Below are 26,904 nucleotides of genomic sequence, written 5' to 3' on the forward strand. Positions count from 1 at the left end.
ATCTGTACAAAAGTGATTTATTGATGCACACATAAAAAAAAAAGAAAAAGAGGAACCCTTATATTTACATTACAAATGACAGCATGATTTATGAACAGCCGAGTTACTGGGCAAAAGTTGCCAGCACTCAGCATCTCGTCCCACAGTGACACTCTCCAACCCCCCACGGCCCATGTTTGCGTTCCTACTGATTAACAGGCACAAAACTTGTCCATTTTGCTCATTACATGAGGGCAGTTGCAGTTGCAGAGTCTGGGAAAAGACCGTGGTAGCTCAACACCGGCACATAGGCAGCTGTGATAATTCGTCCTGCAACATAAGCAGAGAGTAATTCTCAGTGACAGAAAAAATGACCCACAAAGCTAATTTGTAGAGCAGGAGATGCTGACTAACTGCACAGCATGCTTAGCAAATGCCTCACCAGCAAACCATCGTCCATGCAGGGCATTGACAGAAGCCACAGCGGAGGAGATGGTCGGGCACTTGACATAAACGTGTCCTTCGGGGGAGGCCTTGTCAACATACACGTGCAGAGCACCACCATGTTTCCGGCACTCCTCTACTACGTCGTTGCGGATCTCCTCATCCCACGTTGGATTTGTTTCACTGAGAAAAGTTCAAATGCACGCTTCAGATACTGTGTGGAAATAGCAAAACGTAGCAATAGCAGTCTACGCTGCAGCAACTTAGAAACTCACGTGAACGGATCAAACATGTTGGAGAGCATGAAGCACTGAGTAGCAATAGTTGGGGTAGCCTGTGGCTGGCCTGGAAGGCCCAGGGGGTTCATCTGAAGAGCATTCACTGCCGCCTGGGGAATTTGAAATCCCGTGCCTAGAGCATGACAAAAACGAGCCTATGTAATGGAGGTACAAAGGCAACATACTGCTGTCCAACATACCCTCAGCTAACTTGGCCATCAACTGGAGGCGTCCAGTAGCCCCTAAATCAATACCCGATCGATCAAGTTCTTCACTGTCCAAGAAGGATGGTGCCTGCGAGGCATCAGTACGCTCCGTGACGTGTCCCACCTTCATTGGCCTGCCTGCTAGCTCAAAGCCATTCAGCTGTTCCAGGGCCTTCTTCGCATCTTCAGCATCGTGGAACTGCACAATGCATAAAGTGATTGACATTTACTACCCCTTCCTGATGAGGTTATTTGCTGCCTACACCAATGAATTCCAGTAGCACAAAACTTTACTACTTACTGTGATGAATCCGTACCCTTTTGACCGATTGGTCTCCATATCCCTGATGAGCTCAATTTTGTCTATCTGCAAGCATCAAAACATTTCTCAACTCAAATCATATTTCTCCTATGATCAGACAGAAGAGACTAAGCACATGTTAGGCAAATTACAGCTTCCAAAAACCCTTCTCTATTTGGATGGACGACCTGTAAATCTAAACCTTGGCATTTTAACTTTGTTATGCAACAACTCTAAAATTCATAGCAATGAAGTCATGTAGTCCGGACAAGGCAAGTGTATGACTTACGCACAGAACCTTGGAAATAGGCTGATCATCAGCTTAAAGGGTTGTGAAACCACTTCCAAACTTTTGAAGAAATCATGTTGTAAATGTTGATTTATGTGTGCTAAACAGACATATCGAAACCCTGTCTCTGTGCAATTGCGTGTTTCAAAGCTATTACACTCCTAAGACCACGTGCTGTGCAGGCTCCTCCTTCGCTCTCAACTCTTAACCAATTTTTGTCGTGATGCATTATGGCGGAGACAGCAAGCGAGCTGTTTTCCCGTCCAAGGGCAAGCGTGCATGGATTGAACGCCACTTCCCGTTTGTCTGGCGGCATCTCTTGGCGCCACCATCAATAATGGCTTAAAGGAAAAAATAAAAAATGCCGTTTTAATTTACATAATGAATCGATGGACTGTAATGTAAAAAACAGAGCCAAACATATAATGGGTTGCATATGGTTTCTCAACCATTTTAACTGATGCGTAAATACTCACATTATGTTACTGATTTGTGAAAACATTTATGACAGCAGTGCACAAAGTCACTTGTTTGCTAAGAAGCTCATTTACCTTCCCAAAGGGTTCAAAAATCCCCCTTAGCATCTCTTCAGTGATGTTGAAATGCAGGGAGCCCACATAGAGGCGCATAGGTCCCACGGTGCCCCTCTGTAGCGTAGTGGCATTTGCTGCTGCCCTGTTTCGCTCTGCCTGGGTGGGCTGTACTATGATTGGTACCCCATACAGCTTCTGTCCACTCAGACCCATTGCCTGCATAATAGATCACAAATGGCACAGTGGAGTTAAAACAGACATACAAAGGACAAAAGCACTGTACTGGCATTCCTCCATTGCAACACTTCTGAACGCACAAAAGTATTGTGTATGTAGAGGATTTCGCTTGCTGAGCTGTCCAAGGCAAATGCCCCAAAACCCACGCGCCAGTAGACACAACCGTAAAGACTATGAATTCAGACAAGAAATGCTGCATGAGCCTGCACATATGACATGCTGTGCTGAATTTGGTGCTTTGTGCCCATATTGGTGGATGAATATGTACTTTGGAAAGTTCGTGGCAAGATGTGGCAATTAAAGCTAACTTCCTTATTTATAATACAAACTTAACCAAATTTGGTGTGCTTATGTATTTCAGCACCAGTATCTCAATGCAACAATCAGTTTCTGAATATCTCTTTCACTTGTTGAGTTATAGGCATAAGCATACTGTCTAACGAGCCTCTTGATTGATTGATTAATTGTGTTGAAATTTCACTATATTTTTATGTCAAAACATTACTAAGGGCCTGCCCTGTGCAATAAAGCTTTTATTTTTTCTCCCCATCTCATTTATTACTAGCCAAAGTTTAAATACCCCTTGTCCTGTTTTTCTAGAGATATACTGCTTAACAAAAAGGGCTTTACAAAATTTTCCGTATGAGATAAATAATAACTAATAGCTTTATTGCACTCCTTAATGTGTCTGGAACTCCATGTAACAGGGAGGAAGCCTCTATTTTCAATCGTACAGATATGGTGAAGCTCGCCGTGATGACAATCAGATGCAAATGAAAAGCTGAGAAAACCAGCTCCGAAGTTTCATTTGCTCTATTTGTTACAAATCGCTACAGCAGCTCTCCAAAACCCACCAGGACAATAGCCTTTCTAGTCACGCAGCTTTCTCAGAGCCTAATATTACGTAAAATCAATGTCATCGTGCTTTATAAACTCCCCGGAACAGCTGACGCGGCACGGAACATCGAGGAAAGCGCGCATTTTGAACGGGGCGCGCCGCCTCCGCCAATAGGAGGGCCGTGCACTGGCCACGTGACTCTCGGGAGCCGATCACTTTCTGAGTTTTGCTTTCATCGATCGCGCCCGGCTCCCTTATTTGCCGTCGTAGAAGTGCGAAACTACGGCCATCGGGGAGCTGGATTTCACCTCTTGCAAATGATACCAAGATGGCGCCGATCGGTGGGAAAGTTATCGCGCAATTGGCAAAACAGTAAGAGCCTTCCGAGCGTAATTTCTACTAACTTTTTTGCGAGTGGGGGTTACAAAAATAGGTATCAATTTCTAGTCTGAATTTGACTGAAGTACTTCGTGACATGATAAGTGAAGGCGCGAGGAGCACAAAAATGCACACTTTGAAAAACAGACTTTTTGGACAAAATTCGATATTTTAATTGCCGCATCTCCCCTTAACGTTGAAGCGCTGGTGTGTCTCGTTCCCTTCCAGTTTAGTTTTCTCACGACACGCACAATCTCAGTGGACAGCGAAGTAGTTGCCTACTCCCCGCTTTTGGCGCAAATGCAGCAAAAACATCCTCTACGGCGTAGGATGGCAGAGTACCCGGTCATTGCCGCAGCTTGGCGCAGCACTTTTACTGCATTTACAACACAGTTTCAAAATTTCTGTGTCAGTTGTGATGGCCTCAGATGGGTCCAGCAGTTTTTCGGCAAATGTCGGGCTAAACCGCGGTTTTGCAGATTTGTATTGGGAGGTAAATATAGTGCTTAATCACGTATAACCCTAAAAAGTCAGGCCCTATTCATAAGTTTCCAGTCAAGTCGTGTCGAGCAGCTGAACAGCGTCACTCTGAAGGCTCTACAGAAACCACTGAAAACAAGTGCATCGAGGTCCGCAGCTTCTCTATTTGCTAGTGTAGAATACCTCAAAATTTATGAACACCAGGGACAGAAATCTATTCTCTGTTCACAACAAATGCACTTTCAAGACGACTGCTTTTTTTAAATGTACAACAATGTGAAAGATGATAGCTACTGAGGAGCAAAACTGCATTATGTGGTTATTATATGTCCCACCCTGCACAAAATCCAATTATGCTGGACTGCCATCAAAGAATAAATCAGGGTGATAATGAAATTCTGGTGTAGCTGCACAGCGTACAAAGCATAAGGAGCTCCGAGTTTTGCGGCACGAGTGTGGAACAAACACTCACCAGGGGAACAGAGTCCACATCTTGGAACTCGACATACGCAATTCCTTTAGAGCGCCTCGTCTTATTGTCCATGATCATTCTGACGTCACGAACCTGCACGAAAACAAGTACAGACATAAGAATAACATAACAAATCAGACATTTAAAAGAAGTGTTTGCTTGAAGTACTACCCCTCAGCAATGCAATGATGATGCAAGTGGGCCGTAGGACATTTGTGTCATTCCCTTATGCCTTAAAGGGGGCACTAAAGTGATAGATGTTGTTACATTGAAGGAATACAAAAGGAATGGGAGTCATCCGCTACGTCGTTCGTGATTTATGAGCGACATCCTGCAATGCTTTTCCTCTTTCTGTCACGAAGGCCGACAATGCTGCACGCGCTCCCACTGCTCTCCGCAAATGATTTGTCCAATCATTGCGGGAGATCATTTGAGGAGACCAATCTGAGGCATCTCTACTTATCGAGGAGGAGAGGAAGAGGGCAAGCGTAGATTGCGGTTTCTTTCGCTCATAAATCCCGCTCCTTATGTGTTGGTGTGAAGGTAACATGATTCATTCATTCCATGAGGAGAAATGTTTGCACTTTTGTGCCCCTTTAATAATAGTGTCGTTCTTAACCCTTTGAAGGGTACGGGTGCAGCAGTGCGTCCGAAGGTCTCGGTTTGAACTTTTCTGCCCCCCTTTTATGCTGCTGCAGCACTGCTTTGGGAGTGATGTTTGGCTGCTCGGAGCTTCTCCGGGGAACTGTGGCACCACCTGGGGATTATTTTTACAAGTATACTGGCCAGATCGCTGAAGGGTGAGAATCGCCCGTACTGCAGACGGCGGCACAAGGAGGCCGAACGCGCAGGAGGCGTTTCGCCTGCGCCAACAAGTAACTTAGAATTCGTATGCGTTGAGCATGACACAGGCCTCTGTGCACAGCCGTGCCTTCAAGTAGTACCACACTCTCGCGAATCCCCGCAGATAAGTAGAAAAACACAAAACATGTTCCGTTATACATAAGTAAAGTGCAAATACAAGCAATATGACCATCAAAGTCTTACGGAATATTCATAGGAATACTCTACAGGGTCTTTTTTTTATTCGTTACAGAATTTTTATTAAAAGCTAGCACAGCAAATTAGATGCAGTTTTAGCAGGTGTGTTATACGGTCAGGACAACACCCGGTAGGACAGCATATGAAACTACTGGACCACTAATTAGCTAAAATCCATTAACTTATTAATTATATGTTTTCTGGGAAATGCGAGATAGCAGAATTGGAGCCAGCCATTATTCAAATCCACAGTGCTTCTTAAACGCCCCGTAAAGTGGACGTACTCTGAGATATAAATTGTCAAATTTTGCTATGCAAATGAGCCGAATCCAGAACTACATGCTTTTCGAGCGCAGACACCATGCGACTTTCGCCTTATCCGAGTCTGATAGCGGTCTATCTGACCAACAGATTAGCACCTACTCCAATAGGTGGTTTGCAGCTTCCTGCTGATATGAAGTCACCTCACAATTTCCGGCTTGAATTTTTCCAGTAGTCTCAGTTATAAGCTGGCTGGAAGGTCCATTTCGTGACTCTCATTCATCGAAAATAGCTGCTTGTTGCATGCGGATTCAGCCAAATAGCGCCAATACTGTTACAGCAACATACAACAAACGTAAAGTTAGAACTGGAAGTTCAATTTTCCCATCATCCCTAGTGGTGGCTCTCCACTTGAAAACCACCTATCAGATCCATCGCTCCAAAGCATGCGGCCGTCTCATATGGATTGCCTGTTGCTCTTTCTGCACTCGAGTGGTTCGTAGTTAGTTTCGGCTCATTTCCGTAGCGAAATTTGGCAATTTATATCTCGAAGTACGTTGGCTTCTCAGGGTGCTTAATAAGGACGATGGATTTGATTAATGACTGGTTCCAATTCTGCTATCTTGCATTTCCCAGAAAAAATCTAATTAATAAGTTAATGAATTTTAGCTAATTAGTCGTCCAGTACTTTCATACGCTGTCCTACAGGATGTTCGCCTGGCCGTATAACCCACCTGCTAAAATGGCACCTATTTTGCTCTGGCAGATTTTTTAAAAAAATTCTTTAATGAATAAAAAAAAACACCCTGTATAAATAACTTTCCAAAATTAATCAGGTGTGTATGTTGTTTATGCAGCCTTAGCCATTTTGTTACACAGTTGTAATTTTTGCCCACCCTTCAAAGGGTTAATGGTGTCAAGTGTTGCTGATTTGTCGTACAAAAGGATTATCGACAAAATCCTATCAATTCCTATGGCAGCTCATTAAATTCTGTTTCCTTGGTTATCCACACTGTAAATTTTCACTTCATCAGTATCACAGAGCACTGTTCAATTACTACAGAACGTGACATTTGCAACTCACTTTGCCAACAGAGGAGAAGAATTCTTCCAGATCTCTTGCACGGATGCGCTGTGACAATTGCATGCAGAACACTGTCCGCATATCACGCTCTTCTGGGGTGGTCTCTTCAAGCATTGGCCTGTCATGTGAGAAACGTCAGGTGACTGAGAAGCTCCCCGAAGGCAGGAGTACTCCACTACAAGCTAAGAACTATGCACCCATGTTCCACACCTCAAATTCAGGGATTATGGGATTATCACCCTCTAAGTAAATGTAAATATCATTGCTCAGAAAGTTGTTATAAATGTGCAAAGTATGTGGCAGTGTGCACATATGCATCATATTTCTTCTCTGCAAAGGCTAGCACGGCCTTAAACAGCAGCAAGAACGTGTGTCAGCATGTCATGGGTGCCTGCATAAAGCCCATGTGTGTTCACCTGTATCTACATCAGTTCCTTTTTGTCACAAGGACGCGTTAACATATATTACACTGAAGTGGCTGACACCTAAGAGAGGACAATATGTCACTAAGTTGTCACTGTGCTCACCTTTGGGGTCGTGAACCAAATGGTGAGACCTTGTCATCTCTGAGAGCAATAGAAACAAGAGAAAGAACATTCCCCGATTAAACCCCCATGTGCACGTGCAACTACACCAACTCCTCCATGTATCTACAAAGAAAGCTATCTGACACTCAAATTCCTTCTCGGTTACTATGAGGTCCTGATAGAGTGCCCGTTCAAAAAGCAGAACATTCATAAGTTGAACATGAGAGATCTGATGTTCTGAGGCTGGAACAACATAGGAAGGACAAACACGGTAATCCAGAAGATGTGGGTTCGAGTCCTACAGCTGGCTAACCTTTTCAGTGACTTCCATCTTTCATCGTTAATTCGTAAGTTGTTGCAGGCGGGTCAATTTTTGGTACATGTTGAGTAAAAGCAAACAAGAGAAATAATAGAGTAACTGCTCAGCAGTCAGTCATTCCTAAGCAGTGGCAGGTCCAAGGGGGTGGGAGATCGCCCCCCCCCCACAACACACTATATCATACATTAGTTTTCCCCCTCTCCAGTTACGCGCTTCAACAAAGAAACAGCCCCGCAGTCTGAATCCGCCCGTTCCTAGGAGGTACTGGTCACGCCAAACCCCCATCTGGCACTGCCTAAATTAACACCACACTTTCATGATGTCATGCAACTGGTCAATGCTACAGCACTGTTACAGCACATTGAGGTTAGTAACAACAACGGGTCTTTGCAATTAAACTTGTATACCTCATCAATTTTTTTTTCTTGGTGAAGCTTTTGACAGTCTCTGAGCAAAACTGAGATAAAAGCAAAAAGCTCAGATTGGAGCCATCGGCATTTTGAGCAGAGATTGTCCTACTGAGCAAGTTAGCCAGAGGTCCCCAATCTAATGTTGAAATTAACTTCTCGAGTGACAAACACACCTGTCTACGTACATGCGACACTACCTGGACCTTTAGACCATTTTGGCAAAATAGTCCTCTCTCTCTCTTGGCAAAAAGAGGAGAAGTGAAGGCAGGCAGTACCAATGTCACTTAGATAAACAAAGCTTGATTGCTTAAAGGATGTGACGTAACATTAACAGTTCGACAAAGACCTCAGTGCTTTCACGCCATATCACAGCTGTAGCTATGGGGGCTTGTTGCAGTCAGCCGCACGGGCAGCCACAGAAAGTGTTTGAAATCATCTGCAGCAAATGGCTGAAGCAGACGTCACCCCAAGTAGTGAGAGGAGGCATTAAGTAAGCTTTATCTATCTTGGTGGCATAGGCAGTACCAAATGGCTTCCGTATGGGCACATAAAAACCAGCACAACCGCCAATGACAAAAATTTATACCAACAGTTCTCTGATCAACACGACCACTGCAGAAAAGGAAAATCAAAACACACAAATTTCAATGAAAAAAATCTGTCCCATGTAAAGGTTGTCCGATCTCATGTGGCCTTCCCAGTTTCAGGACAGAAACATTCCTTCATAATTTGCATAATAAAAGGCATACTGACTGTTTCGGGAGCAAACTATATTTAGAGAGGCCACAAGAAGCAATATTTCACAATCACAGTTGCTCCAAAAGGTACCATGTTTGAACCACTCAAGTGATACGTTCTCCTACCTTTTCTTTGGAGAAGGTGATCGGCGTCGGTGCCTCTCCTTACTTCTGCTCCTGAAAAGAAATCAAACCATTTCAGCATATTCCGAGAAGGACTAGTACCCTCCAACAATAACAGCACCTGCTGCGTCCACGTGGGGGTGGTGGCGGTCGTCGCCTATCCCGGGAACGGGAGCGAGATCTTCTGTGACGGCGTTCTCTAGACCTGGAACGAGATCGACGACTGCGTCCATGGTCACGGTCTCCGCTGTGCCTACGGCTGCCATGTCGTCCACGACTTCGACTCCTACTCCTCCCTCGGCTACGACTACGACGTTTCTTGCTGTCACTGCACAAGGCAGAGTATTTCACACTCAATGTACGCCTGCTATACTCCACATGCTTTGTTAAAGCAGAGTTCTGATAATCAATAGAACACCTCCATTCTCAGTAGGCCATGCTGTCGCAGATCCAGCACCTACATATATAGTTCCCTCTACATCTTAGCGTGAACATTTCTGGACACCATTTGGCCCACTTTTATAGTTTCATTTTAATGGCTTATGACAACAATGCCTTGCATAGGGGCACGTAACAGAACAAGAGGAAACTTGTGAAGTGACTCGTAAGAGAGCATCGGACCTCCAGGCTACGTTGAAGTGCTGAATGTCTCCCTTAGCAAGAACTTGTTGGTGGGTATGATCTGAGAGATATTTCAAAGCAGCCTCGGGCATCGGGAGAGACCGTGCTGCATGTTGCAGGCTTTGCTTTGCAGGTAATTTGGAGAAAATTTTGAACACACAGTAAACCCCCATTAACTTGAGTTTTAAAAAAACTGGGGAAAAAATAGCAGATAAGTTGGGTTTCAAGATATGCGAAATTCCAAAATTTACAATGTAATTGTCATACATTGTAAAAATTATACATTTGAGTAAACTTCATACGGAACCGTAATTACACAAAATGACCACTTAAACACAAGAAAAAACCAAGTCTAAATCAGTTGGTGTTGAGAAACGTCATGATGGATGTTTGGTGTTAAAAACTTTCGTTCCAACGTCAACGCTTTGCACTGCTTGGGCTGTGCCATCTTTGTAATGATTCAGGCACTCACACTGTCAGAAATTTTCCCCAAGAACGGACAGTGAAACATAACGGCACTTGACACCCGCTTACATGACACTGTGGGGAAAAATGAAAACCGAAGGAAATGACGAACACGTGGCACTTGGGAGACAACTGGCTGCCCAGCCATCGTTGCGACCACTTCGTACAACAACACGGCAATGCCAGCTATCTCCTACAATGAGAAGATTGGGCCGGCGGGGCAACCGAGCTCTGTTCTGCTGTACAACTGATAGAACAGTAGAATAGAATTTCGAAATATCCGAGTTAGAGTTAACGAGTATCAACTGTACTTATCAAACATGTGCTGACCAAGACAAATCGTAATCAGCCCCATATACCAACTTAACACAACTTCACCACACGACATGCAGCTACACTTACTGCCTGTTTTCCTTGTCGGCACCAGAGCTTCTAGGCTCTTCCTGGGAGGAGGACTGCGTTGCTGTTCTGCTGGACGAACCTCTGCCATTAACGTCATCCTGTCGGAGGACCAAGGGAGGTAAACAGCACATGACCCATCCAGCATGAGGAGGAAGATGCACCCAATGCAGTAGAAGAGGACAGCACATCATCCAGTGGAGGTGGGTGGGGCAAAAGGGTCACAGGAGCAGGAAGGGGAAGAGACAGAGTGTGGAGTCAGAAAACTTCAATTTGCATGCTTCCAGCTTTCTGGGAGTTGTTCGAAGGTGCCTTTGAGATGTAATCAGGCAACAATTGTCTGCAGAGAATTTTCAATGTGAATTGTAGACAGATGTACCACACGGTTTTTGATAGGTGCTGCGATTCTCAGAGGCACCTTCGTAGCACAAACAGGAAATGCCACTACCATCGCGACAAGAGGTTACCTGTGTGAATCCCTAAGGCACCTGGAAGAGACAGAGCCTACCCCCCATTCACACCAGCACACACACATCCTTGTATTTTTTTCACTGCTCTTACCTACACAAATAACATCTCATGCATCCACAAAGATCTACCCTAATATGAAGCAACCAAAAGCGTTGCTCATCGCCTACAGTACAACCTATCCTCCTGTGTGTCCTTTCTCTGGGGGATGTCCTTGAGACAAGCTACTGTTCACCTCCATAGGCACATGCAAATGTGTCCATGTATTTCCATATATTCATTTGCCTTAGAGCTTCACTGACTAATTTTTCAGAGCTACATCTTATTTGTAACAAATTTCCTGCCACAAACCTGATCTGCATCGAGCCTCTATCCCTTGGGTATCTTATCTTCCTACTGTAGCCCCCTCCCAGCTTTAATGTGTCCTCGAGTACTACAAGCTGTTCAAACACACTCATTCACACAGGAAAAAAAAAAAAAAAAATCAACTTCCACACTTACACCTGAGATACCGTGAGCTCGACCCAAAACCTAGAGAGATTTAGAAAGAGAGAGAGAGAAAAAAAAAAAAAGTTACAGAAAACTGAAATCAAGCGCAAAGTGGCCTCCACGGAAGACAAATGGCTTCATCGGAGCGTTTCAAACGTGGGGAAGTCGGCGGCCATCTTTTTCCCAGCCATCCCTGAGACAAGGAGAATGGTACACCATTTGAGAAGCAGCCTTTGCCCAGTTCTCCCGCTGAACTTGTGTTTGTGTATATGTACAATTGTCTCTCTCAACAGAGAGATGCAAACAAATCAACTCTCGTATTTAAAGATACAACTGAACGTCACAACTTTAGCTCTCCTCTTGATCTGAATAATAACACATGAACACACCAGCGAGGAACAGAAACTCCATACTTGCTCTTTCTATAGCACAATACCTGCACAGGAAGCTCCCAAGCAGAGCTCAGCCTGTGTATGTACTTCACACACATCTTAAAACCTCTCTATGAAGCCAAAGAAATGAAAATAAAAATGTTTCCAAGTGTGCAAAGGTGTGTATGCCCTAGAGAGTTTACTACCTTCTTGACGACTCCCAATGGTAGTACATAGGGAAGAAGTTCAGGTGTCTATTGTGGGGTCTATAAGACACAAAGCAGGAGCATTATGTAGACTGTTGTTCTGACACTTAGCATTAAGTGGCACACATTCAGTGTGCCAGAAACCGTACACAAGACAGTGAGTTTCGAGAAAGGACTACAGCTCCCAACATGGATATCGCTAAATTTTGGCCTCCCCCACCTACACACTGCTGCTCGTACCAGAAGTGCACTTGAGAAAGCAGCTCATTCAGCAAGCTGTGCAGTCTCTCTCCCCACCACAATACCACTTCTTGAGAGAACAAAAAATGTGAAACCAACTCACCCCAAAGAATTTTTTTTCCCTTGCAAATGATCTTTGTGGAACTATGTTTTATTGAAAGGCTATCTGCAATTATGAAAAACTGTGTCACTAATACCAAAATCGGCATTCTATTTGTACAACAATAACACTGCACGGCGCGTGACCTTTTTCCGTGTACTAGCTTGTGTGCTACACCTCCAAGTGTTCTCAATTTAAATTAAAAGTTTAGTATTCTTCCCATCCTATGTATTTTTTACTCCAAAGAGGCACTAAAACATGCCTCAATTTATTTTAGATTACCCATAGCACTTCCTAAAAAAAGCACAGGAAGATAATAAAAAAACATATGCTAGCTTATCGCATGCTTATCACCTTGTACACTATTACAGCTCAATGTCCTCTTGGTGCTTGTGTAAGGTTACCCAGTTCGCTATGCTTCATCGTACACTCTGTCGTCATTATCATATCCTTGCACTCACATGCACTGCCACGTTAGTGCATGATACAAGCTCACAAATCTTCACAAGGAGTGCTAGAAATAAGAAGAGTTGTCGCTTGCATTGTTTGTCCCCGAACTGAATGCAAGTTGTGCAGTGATTTAGTGCGCCTACAACAGGCACCCCCAAGTACATACAAGTAGCCTGTCTTCGGCTGCCGTAGCCCAAACGGGCTCGATTAGTCGAATAAAAACTTCTGTATCCCAAGGGGTGGTTCCAATCAGTTAAACCCCATGGACAAAACATCAGTATGTACATGTGCCCTCCTCTCAGTTGTACCCTACCGCTGAAAACATACCACGTAAAAAAAAAAAAAGAGAGAGAGAGCAAAGACTAACACGTGAAAGAGTTTGCCCTTCTTCGGTTGAGAGCAAGCTCTAGCTCAAGTAGGAAGGAGGAAAGAGACACCGCTGCACAATACTAAGGCTTGTGGGGCACTGGACAACCTGCAATCACAAAAGTAGCCACCATCACACACACCAGCCACACGAATTAATCGCACAGCAACACTTGGCCAATACCTTCCTGTCGGGCTCGCTAAGCCTATTGCCAGTTCCCTTTCCCACCTCGAGACTTATTTTTAGAAAGTAAAAAACTCAACGTGTCCAGGTTGGGAGCCGTAGTCTGGTTCGAATGGTAATGCATGCTAACATTGGAACAATGGGACGACATATTCATTACCTTCCTGAAGGGGGCCTCCAAAAGTGCTTCAACATCAAAATCGTCAGCCATGTTTGCTCCTGGGGATGAGAAATGCAAAACAAATATTAGGTACCACTGAAAAGACTTGTCCGTGCAGAATATTTTCTTATTTGGTCCAAAGCTGTCTGTCTGAAGCAATTTGTGCACATTTTCGTTTAGAGAAAGGGTAACTCCCTCCTACTGTCAGTTCTTGCGTTGAAAAAGCTTGCCTGTGCAAACCATTGATGCACTTTGCAGTGCACAAAACTCAAAGGTGATTTCCAAAGCAAAGATTACGAGTCATTAGAAGTGTTATAATAACCTAAGAAATGCTGATCTACATAGACTGATGTATAACTGCTTCCACAGGGATGTACAGATGAAACAAGAAAATTACCACGCAATATCTCCGAAGTACTTCGATGTGAAAAACTAGTCATGAACTCCAACACCTCACGAAAAGGTGCTGACACCAGGACTCCAACCTAGACCCGAATACTTAAGCTATCAATGACGCACGCTATGTCAGCAACACCAACACGCACTCGCAGAGCGTCATCTGTATGATGCGGGGGAAGTTCACTCAGAGATTGCACACACAGTAAGGAGTATATCACTTTCAGGGGTAACTAGGGTCCCAGGTTTTCTTATTGGAGTTTGCGTTTGACTTGGAATTTTCTGACGCAAAGATATCCCAAGTTTTCTTATTTATCCAAAAAACACACACCAGTAAAATTTACATGAACTCAAAATTTCTATATATAAAAAATGCTTTTCCGGGCTCTAGCAACAGAGAGCTCAGCAAGAAAAGCTGTGTCATGATGCTGGTTGACAAGATTGTCTCGCAATAAGGAAGGAAGCATCCGTTGTAATGCAGGTCAACGCCATCCTTTCCTAGAGGCACGTCAACACTTATGTGTCTGAATAGGGTACCCTACTAAGTAACTCAACGTGCAGACATTTTTGGGTCTCAAATGGATGTTGGGGAGACAGGTGCAACAAAGACAAAAACAAGCGAGAGATGTGAACGAGCCTTTGTTGCGCCAATCTCCCCAACGCGACTTGTTACCAACTAGCCCAGTTTCTTGTTTTAATGTCTCAAATGGAGTAACCAAGGTCTCGCAGCAACTCAGCATGCCCACTGCAAGGCATTTCCACACAACATTACCCAGCAAATGACCAACCTATGCTCTTTATTCGTTACAGTTCTAGACATGTCTAACACTCACTGCACAAGGAAATTTCTGGATAGTCATTCGCACCAGATAGTACCTTGGAATTTATTTAATTGAAGCTGGAGTTCAACTGAAAAACAATTATGTAATTTCTGGTGAAAACAAAGTCCTAGTCTACTTGAAATGCAACCCAAGGCCACTCCCTCTCAGTGTAAAAAAAAGAAGAAAAACCTAGAAAAATGTTCCATAAAGAGCTTTAACCCCCTCTGTCATGCCACTGGTATACCAAAAAGTAATCTGCAGCACCAAAGACAGAAAGAAAGAAAGGGAGGAAGAGTAGGCGTGGTAGGGGAGTAGTGGCGGTCACATATGGCAGAGCAGCCAACCAAGCCAAGGTAGGGAAGCTCGTGTCCAACGTAATAAGAGAACATGCTCCGAACAAAGCATGTAAAATGCTGTGTGGATTGTCACCAGGGTGTGATGTTCTGTATACCTCAAGTGACTAGTCGTCGCAATTTACGAGGGACAGGTCCTGCTTCTACAGTAGTCCCACTGTCCTTGCTTGTGGGACTGCCTTTTGTCCCACTTTCGGCTGCAACACACCCTGAGCGGAAAAAAGGAGGATGCTAAACGGCGGGAGAACTTTAAACTTCCGTGTGGTGCTTCCCCCGGTCTTGGCCGTGGCTTTCCACGATCTAGCCAATGGAACTGCCTAACCTATTGGCTAAGAAGCCCCCCCCAGAGCCCACTCTTTGTCAAAAGCAAAGCTTGCTTGCGCACACTTTGCTCATCAAGCTGCCTCTGTGGGAGCATTTTCTTGGAATAATTATCAATTATTGCAGTGCTGACGATAATTACAAAATACAGGTACAGTGCTGGACAAAAGTTTACGGAACGCGCTCCGACACATTCCTTCCACAGAGTGACACTCCAGCAGCAACGAATGGGACTGTTACGGATTTGCAAACAGGTGACTGGGTTACCTAGGCACATGTCTGTAGGTCCGTAGGGCCACATTCGCTGTTAGCGTGTCACTCTGAGGAAGGAATGCGCCGGAGCGTGTCCCATAAACTTTTGTCCAGCACTGTACAATTTCAGCAAACAGTTCAGGACGAGGCTTTCTTTTTATATCTGCGTGCACCCACATATCTCTCCATGGAAGGTAGTATGCCTGGGGAACACTGCATATTGGACAGGTCCATGCCTGACGGCGTTGCAAACATCATACACGAGACATGAAAATGGTGGCACTCAAACAGTTCGTAAATAACGCAACTGCTGTTTCTTTGTGTCATTTTGCAACGTCTTTCAATCTATATACCTACGAGTTTCGTCCATTAATCTCCAGTAAACATGTTCGCTTGCGCATGTGGCCTCACACTGCCCACCATTCACTACGACATGATGCCGGTGCAAAGACTCACTCAGCAAATGTGTCACATTGAGAGTTTGTAGGAATGAACTAATACACCAAGCAAGACACACTGTGTAACTTACACCAGCTAAATACGTTTGTTACTGGCGACGAATTGTCAGTCGGTGCGAAAACAGAGTATAAACAAGGTCACATGACCTCAAAATGATGCTGCCTCTGACGTGGAGCCAGTACAAAATGGTGGTTTTGCCACAAGTACTCGCTTGGGGGGTTGTTACACAGACTGATTATTGAGGAGCCCCTGTGTCTGCAAGTATGCAGACATAGTCAATACATTATGGTCAGAGTATTTGCCGTGCGTGCTAGGTAGTACGGAAAATGCAAATAAAGAAAATTACAGGTGAAAATGAAACAACAGCACTGGGTATAAGCACAACAAGTGATTTGCTGACTGACAGCATCCTCCCTCCTTCCCTCACCGCGCATGTCACACCTTGGATTTGGATGAATATGGTTACTATGTATACCCCTACTATGTGTCAGAGAATACATCGAACAGGTTATCATATAAGCACCAGATCATGAGCGTAGCAACACGTTACAGGGCACACAATCAGGACACTTGGTTGTTCACTACAAGGAACGTGGTGGCAAGGCAAAATTCACAGAAACAGATGTTGTCGGTAGACACCAGGTCAAAAGCATCTGAGAGATTGAGGTAGAGCACTAGATAGAAAAAAAAAAAGGGGGGGGGGGGAGTGTCAGTAGACCTTCAGAAAATCTAACCCCAGGTGCAAGGAAGCTTGTAGAAGAATGGCAATGGGAAAGGAGGTAATAAACTTATGGCAGAGCGCACGAGTATAGTTTTAAGAGTCTGAAAGTATTTGTCTATCAGTACTGTCTGGTGTCCGAACTGTCAGGCATTTTCTATTAACATATTCCATGTCTGACTACTCAAACTGGCTGCAGTCATACAGATGCTATTACAAGACTCATTCTGTTAGTTTGTTGTAAGAGCCTGAGAATACGCTGCAGGTAAAACACACACAGACACGGAGAGGCAAACGTGCAGTTTGCAATGACTGTGTACATTTGCCTCTCCGTGTCAGTTTTACCTGCTACATATTCTCTGGGTCAATGTCAAGATACCAACTACTCTGCCTTGCTACTCTAGTGGTTTGTGTAACTATGTTCACTGCACATTGTCAGTGAACACCATAATTTAATATTTGATGCAGCATCATGAGATACAGTTAGTGAACTATTTTTTTTGTGGGTGGCTCATTCAGCAGATTCTAAAAAAAAAAAAAAAAAAAACTGGTGGTGGTGACCTTTACTACATGTAAAACATGCAAGCAACACCTGGCATCAGTAACTCTCTGTTCATCAATAATAATTTGTGTTTCGACCCGTGTTTTCAGGTTCAATGTTTTTGAAAATTTGGAGTAAAAATCTGGTTTTATTTCAGGACATGTAAAATAGGGTGAAATCGGGCTATATGGGATGGAAAAGCAAACATTCCGGAGGAAAATGTACAAAGTGCATGTCTCACAATCTCAAACGGACAGCAAGATGCCTAGTGGCTGTGCTGAGTGCGCAGAGCTGATCGTTCTCCACAGGGAAAGGTAAGAGAAATGGAAACGGTATTATACCGGATATATAGCAGGTAACGGTAACAGAAACAGATATCGCACACACAGAATGCCTGAAACAGAAATGGAAACGAAAATAATTTACAGTAATAATTCAGGTACTGCAGGACCCGAATTCTTAAAATCCTTTACAGTATCATTTAGATAAATTTATGAAATAAAGCTGAAGGAAGCAAACCAAAATTAACTGAGGAACTAAACCTAAAATGAACTAATCAAACTGGAGCATATAAGTAAATAGTATCTAGTAAATAGAAGCATAGCTCTTATACGCTTATGGTGGCTTGCAAGTTGCAAACGTCAGTAACATTCGTGAAAACCATGTTCATATATTGTTCAAAGAAGTCAAGTACGAGTACTTTTGAATAAATGTCTGCACGTATCCCTACGTCCTCAAAGTTACCTTTCCCTACCTGTACTTGGTAGCACAGTTGAAAGTATAATAAGGCAAGCCAGCTAGTCCCCATATCAGTGGCAGACTTTGCACTTTGACAAGTTAATTTTGGGGAATTGTACAGGTTTTATCCCAAGTGACAATGATTTAAAGCAGGTGGGTAAAAACGGTTTTTTTCTGGGGTTAGCCCCAACAAACAAGGTCTTATTTGCATTACAGAGTGTCATGGCTATCCACTTTGCATCACAGAAAATATCTGGATAGCATTAGCTTTGTAGTGAAGCTCAAAAACTTCCGAGGACCAGCTGAGGTGCACTCAGCACCTTCAGTAGAGGTGATTGTGTTATAGCATGAACGTAGTCCCAAGCACCCTCTCCACGAGCCACATGAGGGCCCAGAATTTAACCTCCACGCCGTCAACTTCTTATCTTCAGCTATGTCGTGATGATGCCCACAGCTGTGAGGCCGACAACGGCAAGCTGTTATCATTACTTCAATTGAATAATGGCAGTTGAAGAAAAGGCACCAGCAGTGGGTTTTGAACCCACACCTTCTGATTGCCGCTCAGAGATGCTACCAATTACACCATGCTAGCTGCCCTCTCTTCAATGTGCCAAGTCACGCTAGGAAACACGGGGACACTCACTCTCCCTCAACACATTCTCTCATACATTGTTGGCAGTCGCTCCCACATTCACACAGACAAACACACCTGTGGGCGGCATCTTTCTCATGTGACGTTGTAGTGGATGAGGCGATTAAACATAGGACAAATGCAGTTTGTGCACAGAAGGGCAAGCATTGCCTCATCTACTACAATGTTACCATTACCACCACTACCACCTTATCTACTTCCCAGGACCTATACGATCTAACTTGCCGATTCATCCCTTAAGAGGTAGGTGAACTTCAAGCATTGCGGCACGACCTCAAAAGTAGTTTCACAGCAACAAGTTTGGCAGCACAACGTAATGATTTTGGAGAAAGAGGTAACATTTCGTTGAGTTTGAGGAATACACAAGACTATGAGGACGACACAGGACCTTAAACTCAAGGAAATGTTACCTCTTTCTACAATACACCAGGTCACTTGCACCATTTCGATTTGTTCAAGCTGGTTTGAAGCAGGGTTCGTACAGATAATGCAAGATAATTCAGATTTTTCAAGGGTTTTCAAGAACCCACGTGGACTTTTTAGGGTATTCTCTCTATGCTTAGAACTGGTTCTGTGCATGCTACTACTAAAGAAACATTATTACTGAAATGATTAGGAAATATCAAACCAATGTAACTGTTACAGCTCCTTATATTGCATGCAATACCCAGTGACGGTAGCCTTCATGGGTTTGCCTCAACGTGTGGAAGGTACACTTTGTAGGCATATTCACTTGCTTTAACTTAATATGTGCACTTCTTAACAATGTCACTAGCAGTCAATGAGGTCAGGCATAATTGGACAAAGTGCATGATGAACATGCAGATGTATAGGTGGGTACCCGTGCAGACGAGCGCAGTGCGATTTTCCCATGGAGAGTTGATTTAGGTTTTTATGGCGGAACAACATCAGAGGTCATAATGTGCCAACAATGCGATAAAATCTAGGCAACATAGCAGTATACATACATATTTTTATTTTTGGTTTATCATATAGATGGCAAGATTCGGAGTCCACCCACAACATAATCCCACGGAGAGTTGCCAGACGACATGCCAGAAGAAATGTTATCAGGCAGTACTCCAGTCACTACATAAGTACAGTAGATACAGTGATGTGGCTTGCTAAGCGAAGCTTATATGCACACAGTGACCGAAGGTGCTATTAGATGCCTTCAGAGCTCTCAGTGTGGCCAGAGGAGGAGCAATGCCTGTTTACATTTACTCTGATATATGAACACTGAAGTTCATCTATCAACATCAACACAACTAACACGTTTATACAGAATGGATGGTTTAGGATGCAGACGGAAGGGATGCATGAAGCCCCAGAATTCCCAGAATTCAAGGGCTGCCATGGCCTTTAAATATGCACTTTTAGATTCAAGGGTTTCAAGGCCCTGTGCAAACCCTGCTGAAGGCACAGAGTGCAAGTAATACATGCAGATACCAGCTCCCTAAATGTACAACAACGAAGGTGGTACGACAACTACAGAAGGTACAAGCCGTTCCTGTACAGGTGTTGGGAGATTGGCAACTTAGTTCTCAGGGGTACCGCACAGGAAACAGTGCGGTCGTCAAAAATAGAGTGGATACCTAATAAGTAACAAAAGCAGCTCATTACACGCTATGCTGAATATTTTTGTTGCTTGCATTAGTACTGGCACTGGCAAGTAATGTAGACTTCTTTGTGCTGTGTTTATTCAAGGCAGGTTTGTTCCCCATGGATCATCCTTTCACCCATTCACACCACAAATTTTTTTCCAATCACTCTTCTATATTATAATAGTGTACATGGTAAAGAGCTCACAGAAAACAGACACCAACACGGACAGCATTCTTTGTGTGTTCTTTACCATGTTCAGTGCTAACCAACATGCCCATCACCTTCCTGCATTATTATAATATTCCTGTAATACTTTTCAGTATTTGTATTACATAGTATTATGCACATTTTCTGAATGCATTTGTATCTGTATTATAACACACAAAATTAAAGCATTATGTATATTACAATTTATAATACTCTAGAAGGTATAATACTGAGAGGTCGTAAGTCAGCTATACGGAGTGTCACCGACGCACTTTCTCAGTAATTTTTTGCCAACACCCCTCAAACAGTTGGTCACAAAAAAAGGCCCCTACTATGCGATTAACCCAAACTGCCCCTATGAGAGTGACATCAGGACCAGATTTACTGGGGACCTTCCTGCATTCATTATGTAAGCATCCCTAAGGGTGAGTCATCCCATCTACAAGACCGTAGGTCCTGTGAAACAGTGTGTCCAGTCACTTTTATAGGTGGTTAAAATGTAACTACCTGAAATAACATTACTGGAAAATAACTGCCTCAAGAAGTACTACATAAACTGTGCGTATTTCTGCCTTTTCTTTCTCGATAGCTGGCAGATAAGTGTCCATGTACAGCTAGTATTACTCGTGTGATATACAGAAGTATGTAGAGTATACATAAGAATACTGTAAACGTGGTTAATTTCGCTGTCTTCATAATTCGTGTGGGAGCGCGTTTCAGGAATATTTCGCAAATTTGTGTGGAAGCAGAAATCGCGAGATTGAGGAGATCGGGGTTCATGAGACTGCTGACAGTAAAAAAACGAGATTTAGCCGGCTTCTACATGCCAGTCTCTACATGCCGGCTGGCTTATAGAGGCTTACCGTGAACTCCAATCCTGTAACAATGACATACGTGCTGGTTTTGTGAAAGCAGGTATCTGCAATGTAAAGTGATACACTATGCGAATAAACTACCGATGTTGAAGTCGCGTTTCAGTTATAGAAATGTTTGACAAGAACAAATTTGTGAGAATAAAGGTAGTCAAGTAAGTCGATTTGTCTTTGTGGAGCTCATATTGTCGCGAATTCGAGTGCTCATACTTTTTCATCCCCGCTACCTATACTTAGGGAGTGACTTTTTCGGGTTAAACCCGATTCCGCCCGGTTATTCCCCCCCACCCCACCCCATCCCCGAACTGACCTCCGACCAATTCGGGTTAAACCAGATTTCTCCCCGAATTCCAGTCACTACGAAATCCTCAAGTGACGTTTCCACGGAAGACAAACAAAGGTCGCCACGTGTAACACATGTAAGAATGGGTCACTTACGTTTCCCAACAATACACCCATGTGTGTCAACGCTGTCTATGCCTTCGGGAATTACCGCTGGAAGATCACCATCCCGCAAAAAAAAAAAAAAAATAGAGAGCTTAGGAAAGGACTTAATAGACAAGAGGAGAAACAAAAACACCTGATAACACCCGAAGGCACAATTATTGCCCGGTTTCTCCCCGAATTACAGATTTAAAAATAGCGCCCGATTTTTATCCCCCCAAATCTGAGAATGGCATTTAACCTGAAAAAGTCACTCCCTACCTATACTTCACGGAACCTTAATTTCACAAAAAAAAGTTTGATCGCGAAAATTTCTACTTGTACAGCAACTATTATGTCCCATCACGGTGCAACACATGCAACGAAATGAAATGCCAGTCCCGCAAGTTCCAAATAGAAATGCTGAGCAGCAATACAGTAAATGACAAAACACAATGGCTGGCAAGCTTGTGCAACCACCCTAGTCTAATTTGAGCATCTCAAGACATCTGTGGGATGCCACTGGAAACATCTAAGAGCAAACCACTACATGGTGGCAACAGATAGCATCAGGCAGATGTCTGTGAGAGCTGCAGTGACGTCGGTTTCTTGATGAGCAAATTAGAATGGTGCAAGCAAGCTGGTGTACTGTAGAAAGAGGTAACATTTCCTCGAGATTGAGGAACACAAAATACGAAGAGGTTCAATACGAGAGTTTCTTTACCGGATTATGCATAAGTTTCCACTATTAATAGGAACACTGTCCTGTTGTCTGCATTCTTCTTTTTCTTAAATAACTGCCATTCGTTGTTTAACACGCACAGGAGCAACAAAATGAAAACCTTAGCCATAACCATTCCGTTGGATGTAGTATGTTAGGCTAGGGCACGTACGAATCCCTGCGCTGCCCGTCTGACACAAAGGGAATAGCCATCAAGATGATCATCAGGTAGTATGAGACATGAACACAACATGACATATTGACATGTTCCAACAGTAGAGCAAACATGGCAGCCCTGCCATACGCGTTCGAGTAATGAAAGAATGAAACCAATTCCAGACACATGAAAGTTCAGTACAGTGGCTATTTCGTGATTTTTCACGATGCTGCCTCTGCACGCAGCAATGCCCTTCGTGTCGCCACTTTGTGCCTGATATGGCCACGCAGAACTCATTTGGAGAGCCATTGCTGTTTAAGAACTTCTTAATTCCATTGCTGCGCTGACAGAAATGCATCATCATACTGGACTTTAATCTGTTCATGAATTTTTGACTGAAGTTTTTCTAACCCACTTCTACTAAAAAAAAATTCATAAGAGAATGCTGTTCCCCTTTGGTGCTTTATGTGGGGTCACGATGTTTACACTGGTGCTGCACCATCACAATAAAAGGTTGCATCCCTGCATTGCAGTGTCGTGTTGTACACAGAAACCGTGGATGGATGAATAGATTGTAGGGGCATCCCTAGCAGGCCGCATTGTAACGAGGGTCCAGCATCAGTTTGCAGACATACCAATAGGCAACGACAGTATGTCTCTGTGCAGGGGAGGGGGTAAAGTTTAGAGAAACCACGCAATGAAGTGTCTGTCCACTCACAAGGCAGCAATACCAGAGGCCTTGTAGACTGAAACTAACAGGCAAAAAATGGGAGAAGTCTAGCACTCGCAAGTGAATAAGATAAGTATTTAAAGAGATTGAAACATTTATTTTACTGAAAAACAAGCTTTCGGACGGAGTCCGTCCTTCATCTGGTGCGATACAGCCCAAGCAGCACAATGTACTGCAAGTGGAGTGCAATAGGGGTGGACGGTATGCAACTTATCAACGTTCTTTAGTTTCACGAGTGCGCTCAAGGCCTTCCACCTACCCTTCCAACCCTTTTGCACTCGACTTTCAGTACATTGTGCTGCTTGCGATTGAACACTTTGTAGAGATATTTATACTAATGTACATCAGAGAAAGGGGACAAAGAAGGTGGTGAGGAGAAAATACAAATTCTTATTAGAGAGGACTGAGGGCACAAAAAAGAAAATACAAAAGAAGGTGATGTACAGTAGGAGTGTTATTGAAGACAAAAACCGTTGAGAGATCTCAGGTGAGCGAACATGGTAAAGAAGACCCCTGGAAGAACTATTACACTGCTGGGGTTTGAGAAAAGATAAACAATGGCAGCACTCGTGTTAAGCCTGCATTCTAACGTAAAGACGTTGAGAAAAGGCTATCAGTTATTAGGAGTTTTGCAAAATAGTATAAATATCTCTACCAAGTGTTCAATGTATCGCACCTGATGGACGGACTCCGCCCGAAAGCTTGTTTTTCAGTAACACTCTTAGACTGGAAAGAAACCACGTGTGCATCAACCTTGAAATGTTAGCCCCTTATTTGGAGAGGGACCAATGGGCAACAGGGGAGTGGGGGATACTGGGGAGCTGCATAGACAGCTGACCTAAATGCATAGGGTACAGTTCATCCCTTCGCTGTTTCTTAAGGTTTCTCCCTTTTCACTTTTCCATACTCCCCATTTTTCCTACAAGTCATTTGCCTCCTGTCAGCACTCAGGATTCCCCTTTTGAATTGCTGACATTACTGTTGCCAGCTCACAGAACAATAGAGAAGTGTTTGAATCTTTTATTGCAGCTTTGTATGCGTAAGAGAGAAACTGATGTTCTGAGGCTGGAACACATAGAAGGGACAGACACAAACAAAGCCTCTCAAAGCCTTTTGAGGCTTTGTTTGTGTCTGTCCCTTCTATATGTTCCAGCCTCAGAACATCAGTTTCTCTCTTGTTCAACAGGTGCCGCTTGCGTCGATTTCCGTCGTATGAATGTGCGTATGAGTGAGCAAAAATGTAAGAGTGAAAGCAGGGTGAGTGAGAGTGAGTGGCTGGTTTGTCGTCCCTTCAGATGACGCACCCCGAAAGTCGCTGGAGAGGCGTGTTAGCTTAGCTCAATTGGTAGAGCCCTGGACCGGTAATCCAGAAGATGTGGGTTCGATCCCTACAGCTGGCTAACCTTCTCAGTGACTTTCATCGTTTGTATGCATGTTTGTTTAGGCTAACAGTTCTCACTACTGAGACTTCACATACCTGGAATCAGAGATCCTACACAAAGCACTGCAGCCACAGTGCCATTGCTGTTACGAGGTGCATGATACACATGTAGTACTGATTTGTTTGGCAATGCTTTGGTGCACAAAGTTCCAACTAAGTGCACAACTGCTTGGGGGAAAGTAGTACTTTGCACTACAGTACAGTCTTTCAGATGCAGCATGACAAGCTGCTTCAGCAATGCGGTAGACTATCGCTCCTGGTGATGAAACTCCCCATTCCTCATATCTCAATAAAGTTGTTTGCTTCAGAACTGTATCTTTCAGCCATGGGCAACAAACGCAGAAGACACGCAACAAAGGCCATCTCAAGATATAATGAACAGTTGCTCTGCAAAATATTCATCGAATGCATTATGCTTGACATATCGTTCCTCTCGTGAAGTCTTGTCCCTTACTATTCTCTTGCTAGGATGAGTGCCAAATTGCTCCAAAATGCACAACTCAATGGGTTCACATACGAAGCGCCCACCCAAAGTAGCGAAGGTGCCTCTACTGGGCATTCCTTACGCTAGAATTCGCGTTCCCTATGCCGTGTCGCTAGTATGCGCGTTCAGTATTTACCTACATAGGCCACTACAACGTTGCCATAACGAACATTGGGTGTCATTCCCGCCGTAAAGTAAAGAGAATCTAGAGAATTCAATTGACCTCTTACTGAGTCAGTGCCTTCAATGGTCCTTTCTATCCTGAAAGCAAATGGCTTGTATGCTGGCTTTGTGGCCAAATTCATGAAGGGACGGCATCGCCCCTCCATGGAAGTTCAAGGGGAGACGTGTGCACCCCTTGCGACGCGCACAAGCTTAGGTTTTAACCGCAACACAAATTTATGAAAAAGCAGAAGTAAAATCTGCGTATGCAAGGCTCTGATGCGTGTTCCTCACAATTGGAGTAACAGCGTATGAGACAACTAGTGAGCAGTGCACTGGCACACGCCACGAAATTTGTAGGTAGCTTCCATGGGTACATACTGTAATGGATGCATACAACAAAACAAGACAACTCAACTTAGCTATAAAGTCTCACTATTACGTAAGGCAGATCTACTAGCCGTACTTACCTCTCGCAAGAGAAGTTAGCGAAAGAAAGCGAAATTACAGTACAGTTCTTCAGTACAACAGCATAGAACAGCTAAGATGGCGATCGCTCTTTGCGACGGGGTCTACCAATCTGGCCCCACGGTAACGCCGGACGCCGGCATGACTGGCATGTATGACGGTGTTTCCGGATCTTCCGCATATGTAGCAGACGTAGGAGAGGGTCCAGCCAACTTTTGTTTTGTTTTAACCAGCGAAAATATAGAAATCAGTTTCTGTCTTTCAGACTTACATACTCCTTGTTGTCCACAGCGGTTGGCAACACGAGCGAAAAGTCTCTCAGAAACTTTTGTCTCACTAGCGTGCGGGAGGTGCTTACCCATCCCTTTTCTTCCCATGTGAGCAGTTTTTGTCCCCCCTCTGCTCATGGGGTAACTTCGCCAATAATCCTGGCAGTTACCGTGGTGCAGGGAGCATCCCAATGAAGACTACTGAGGAATGCTGGTATATTGTCTGTGGTGGGTGGTTTTCTTGGACTACCCATATCCCAGAGAAAGAGGGATAGCACACCTCTCCCCTCCCTCTTTCAACCTCCTCTGGGTGCACCGAGCTCAGAGCAGGCTGACCGCACATCGCCCCCCCCCCCCCCCCCTTTCCTGCTGGTCCAAGGAGAGGCGGTGGACAATTGCCCCGTGGTATATGCAGAATCGCAACCACGAGGAGAGAGAGTGGTGGTGGGGGGTCTGTTTTTGGTTGGATGAATCATTGCAGACCTGTGTATAAAGCTAAAATAATGAAAGTCCCCCTGTTGAGGTGTAGGGAGGTCTGAATAAATCACTGATTACACCTCCATAGAAGTCAGTACATGCATGAATGACACAGATTACATTCCATTTACACTGCCATTACCCCTCATACCTATCCAACCTTCCTGGTAGCAAACAGAGC

At 44.0% G+C, this 26,904-nt stretch overlaps 1 protein-coding gene across 5 annotated transcripts; it reads right to left on the minus strand.

Moving 5' to 3' along the window:
* Nucleotides 1-26,094, minus strand: LOC135378239 (RNA-binding protein 39-like). Of its 5 annotated transcripts, XM_064611200.1 has the most exons (14): nucleotides 25,980-26,094; nucleotides 13,457-13,515; nucleotides 10,426-10,523; nucleotides 9,059-9,265; nucleotides 8,941-8,991; nucleotides 7,349-7,387; nucleotides 6,822-6,939; nucleotides 4,436-4,528; nucleotides 2,049-2,246; nucleotides 1,209-1,274; nucleotides 902-1,106; nucleotides 699-834; nucleotides 422-606; nucleotides 1-309 (listed from the first exon to the last, which is right to left on the minus strand). In XM_064611200.1, the coding sequence occupies exons 2-14, from the start codon at nucleotides 13,505-13,507 to the stop codon at nucleotides 224-226; spliced, it is 1,533 nt and encodes a 510-aa protein (XP_064467270.1). In that variant the 5' UTR covers nucleotides 13,508-13,515; nucleotides 25,980-26,094; the 3' UTR covers nucleotides 1-223. The 5 variants fall into 5 exon arrangements, with proteins under 5 accessions (XP_064467270.1, XP_064467267.1, XP_064467268.1 ...); XM_064611197.1 differs by lacking the exons at nucleotides 13,457-13,515; nucleotides 25,980-26,094 and adding an exon at nucleotides 12,300-13,447 and having other exon boundaries at nucleotides 10,426-12,016; XM_064611198.1 differs by lacking the exons at nucleotides 13,457-13,515; nucleotides 25,980-26,094 and adding an exon at nucleotides 11,957-13,447 and having other exon boundaries at nucleotides 10,426-11,572.
* Between the last annotated feature and the right edge of the window lie 810 nt (nucleotides 26,095-26,904).

Source organism: Ornithodoros turicata, chromosome 1 (assembly GCF_037126465.1).
Source record: "Ornithodoros turicata isolate Travis chromosome 1, ASM3712646v1, whole genome shotgun sequence".
In the NCBI taxonomy this organism is placed as follows: Eukaryota; Metazoa; Arthropoda; class Arachnida; order Ixodida; family Argasidae; genus Ornithodoros; species Ornithodoros turicata.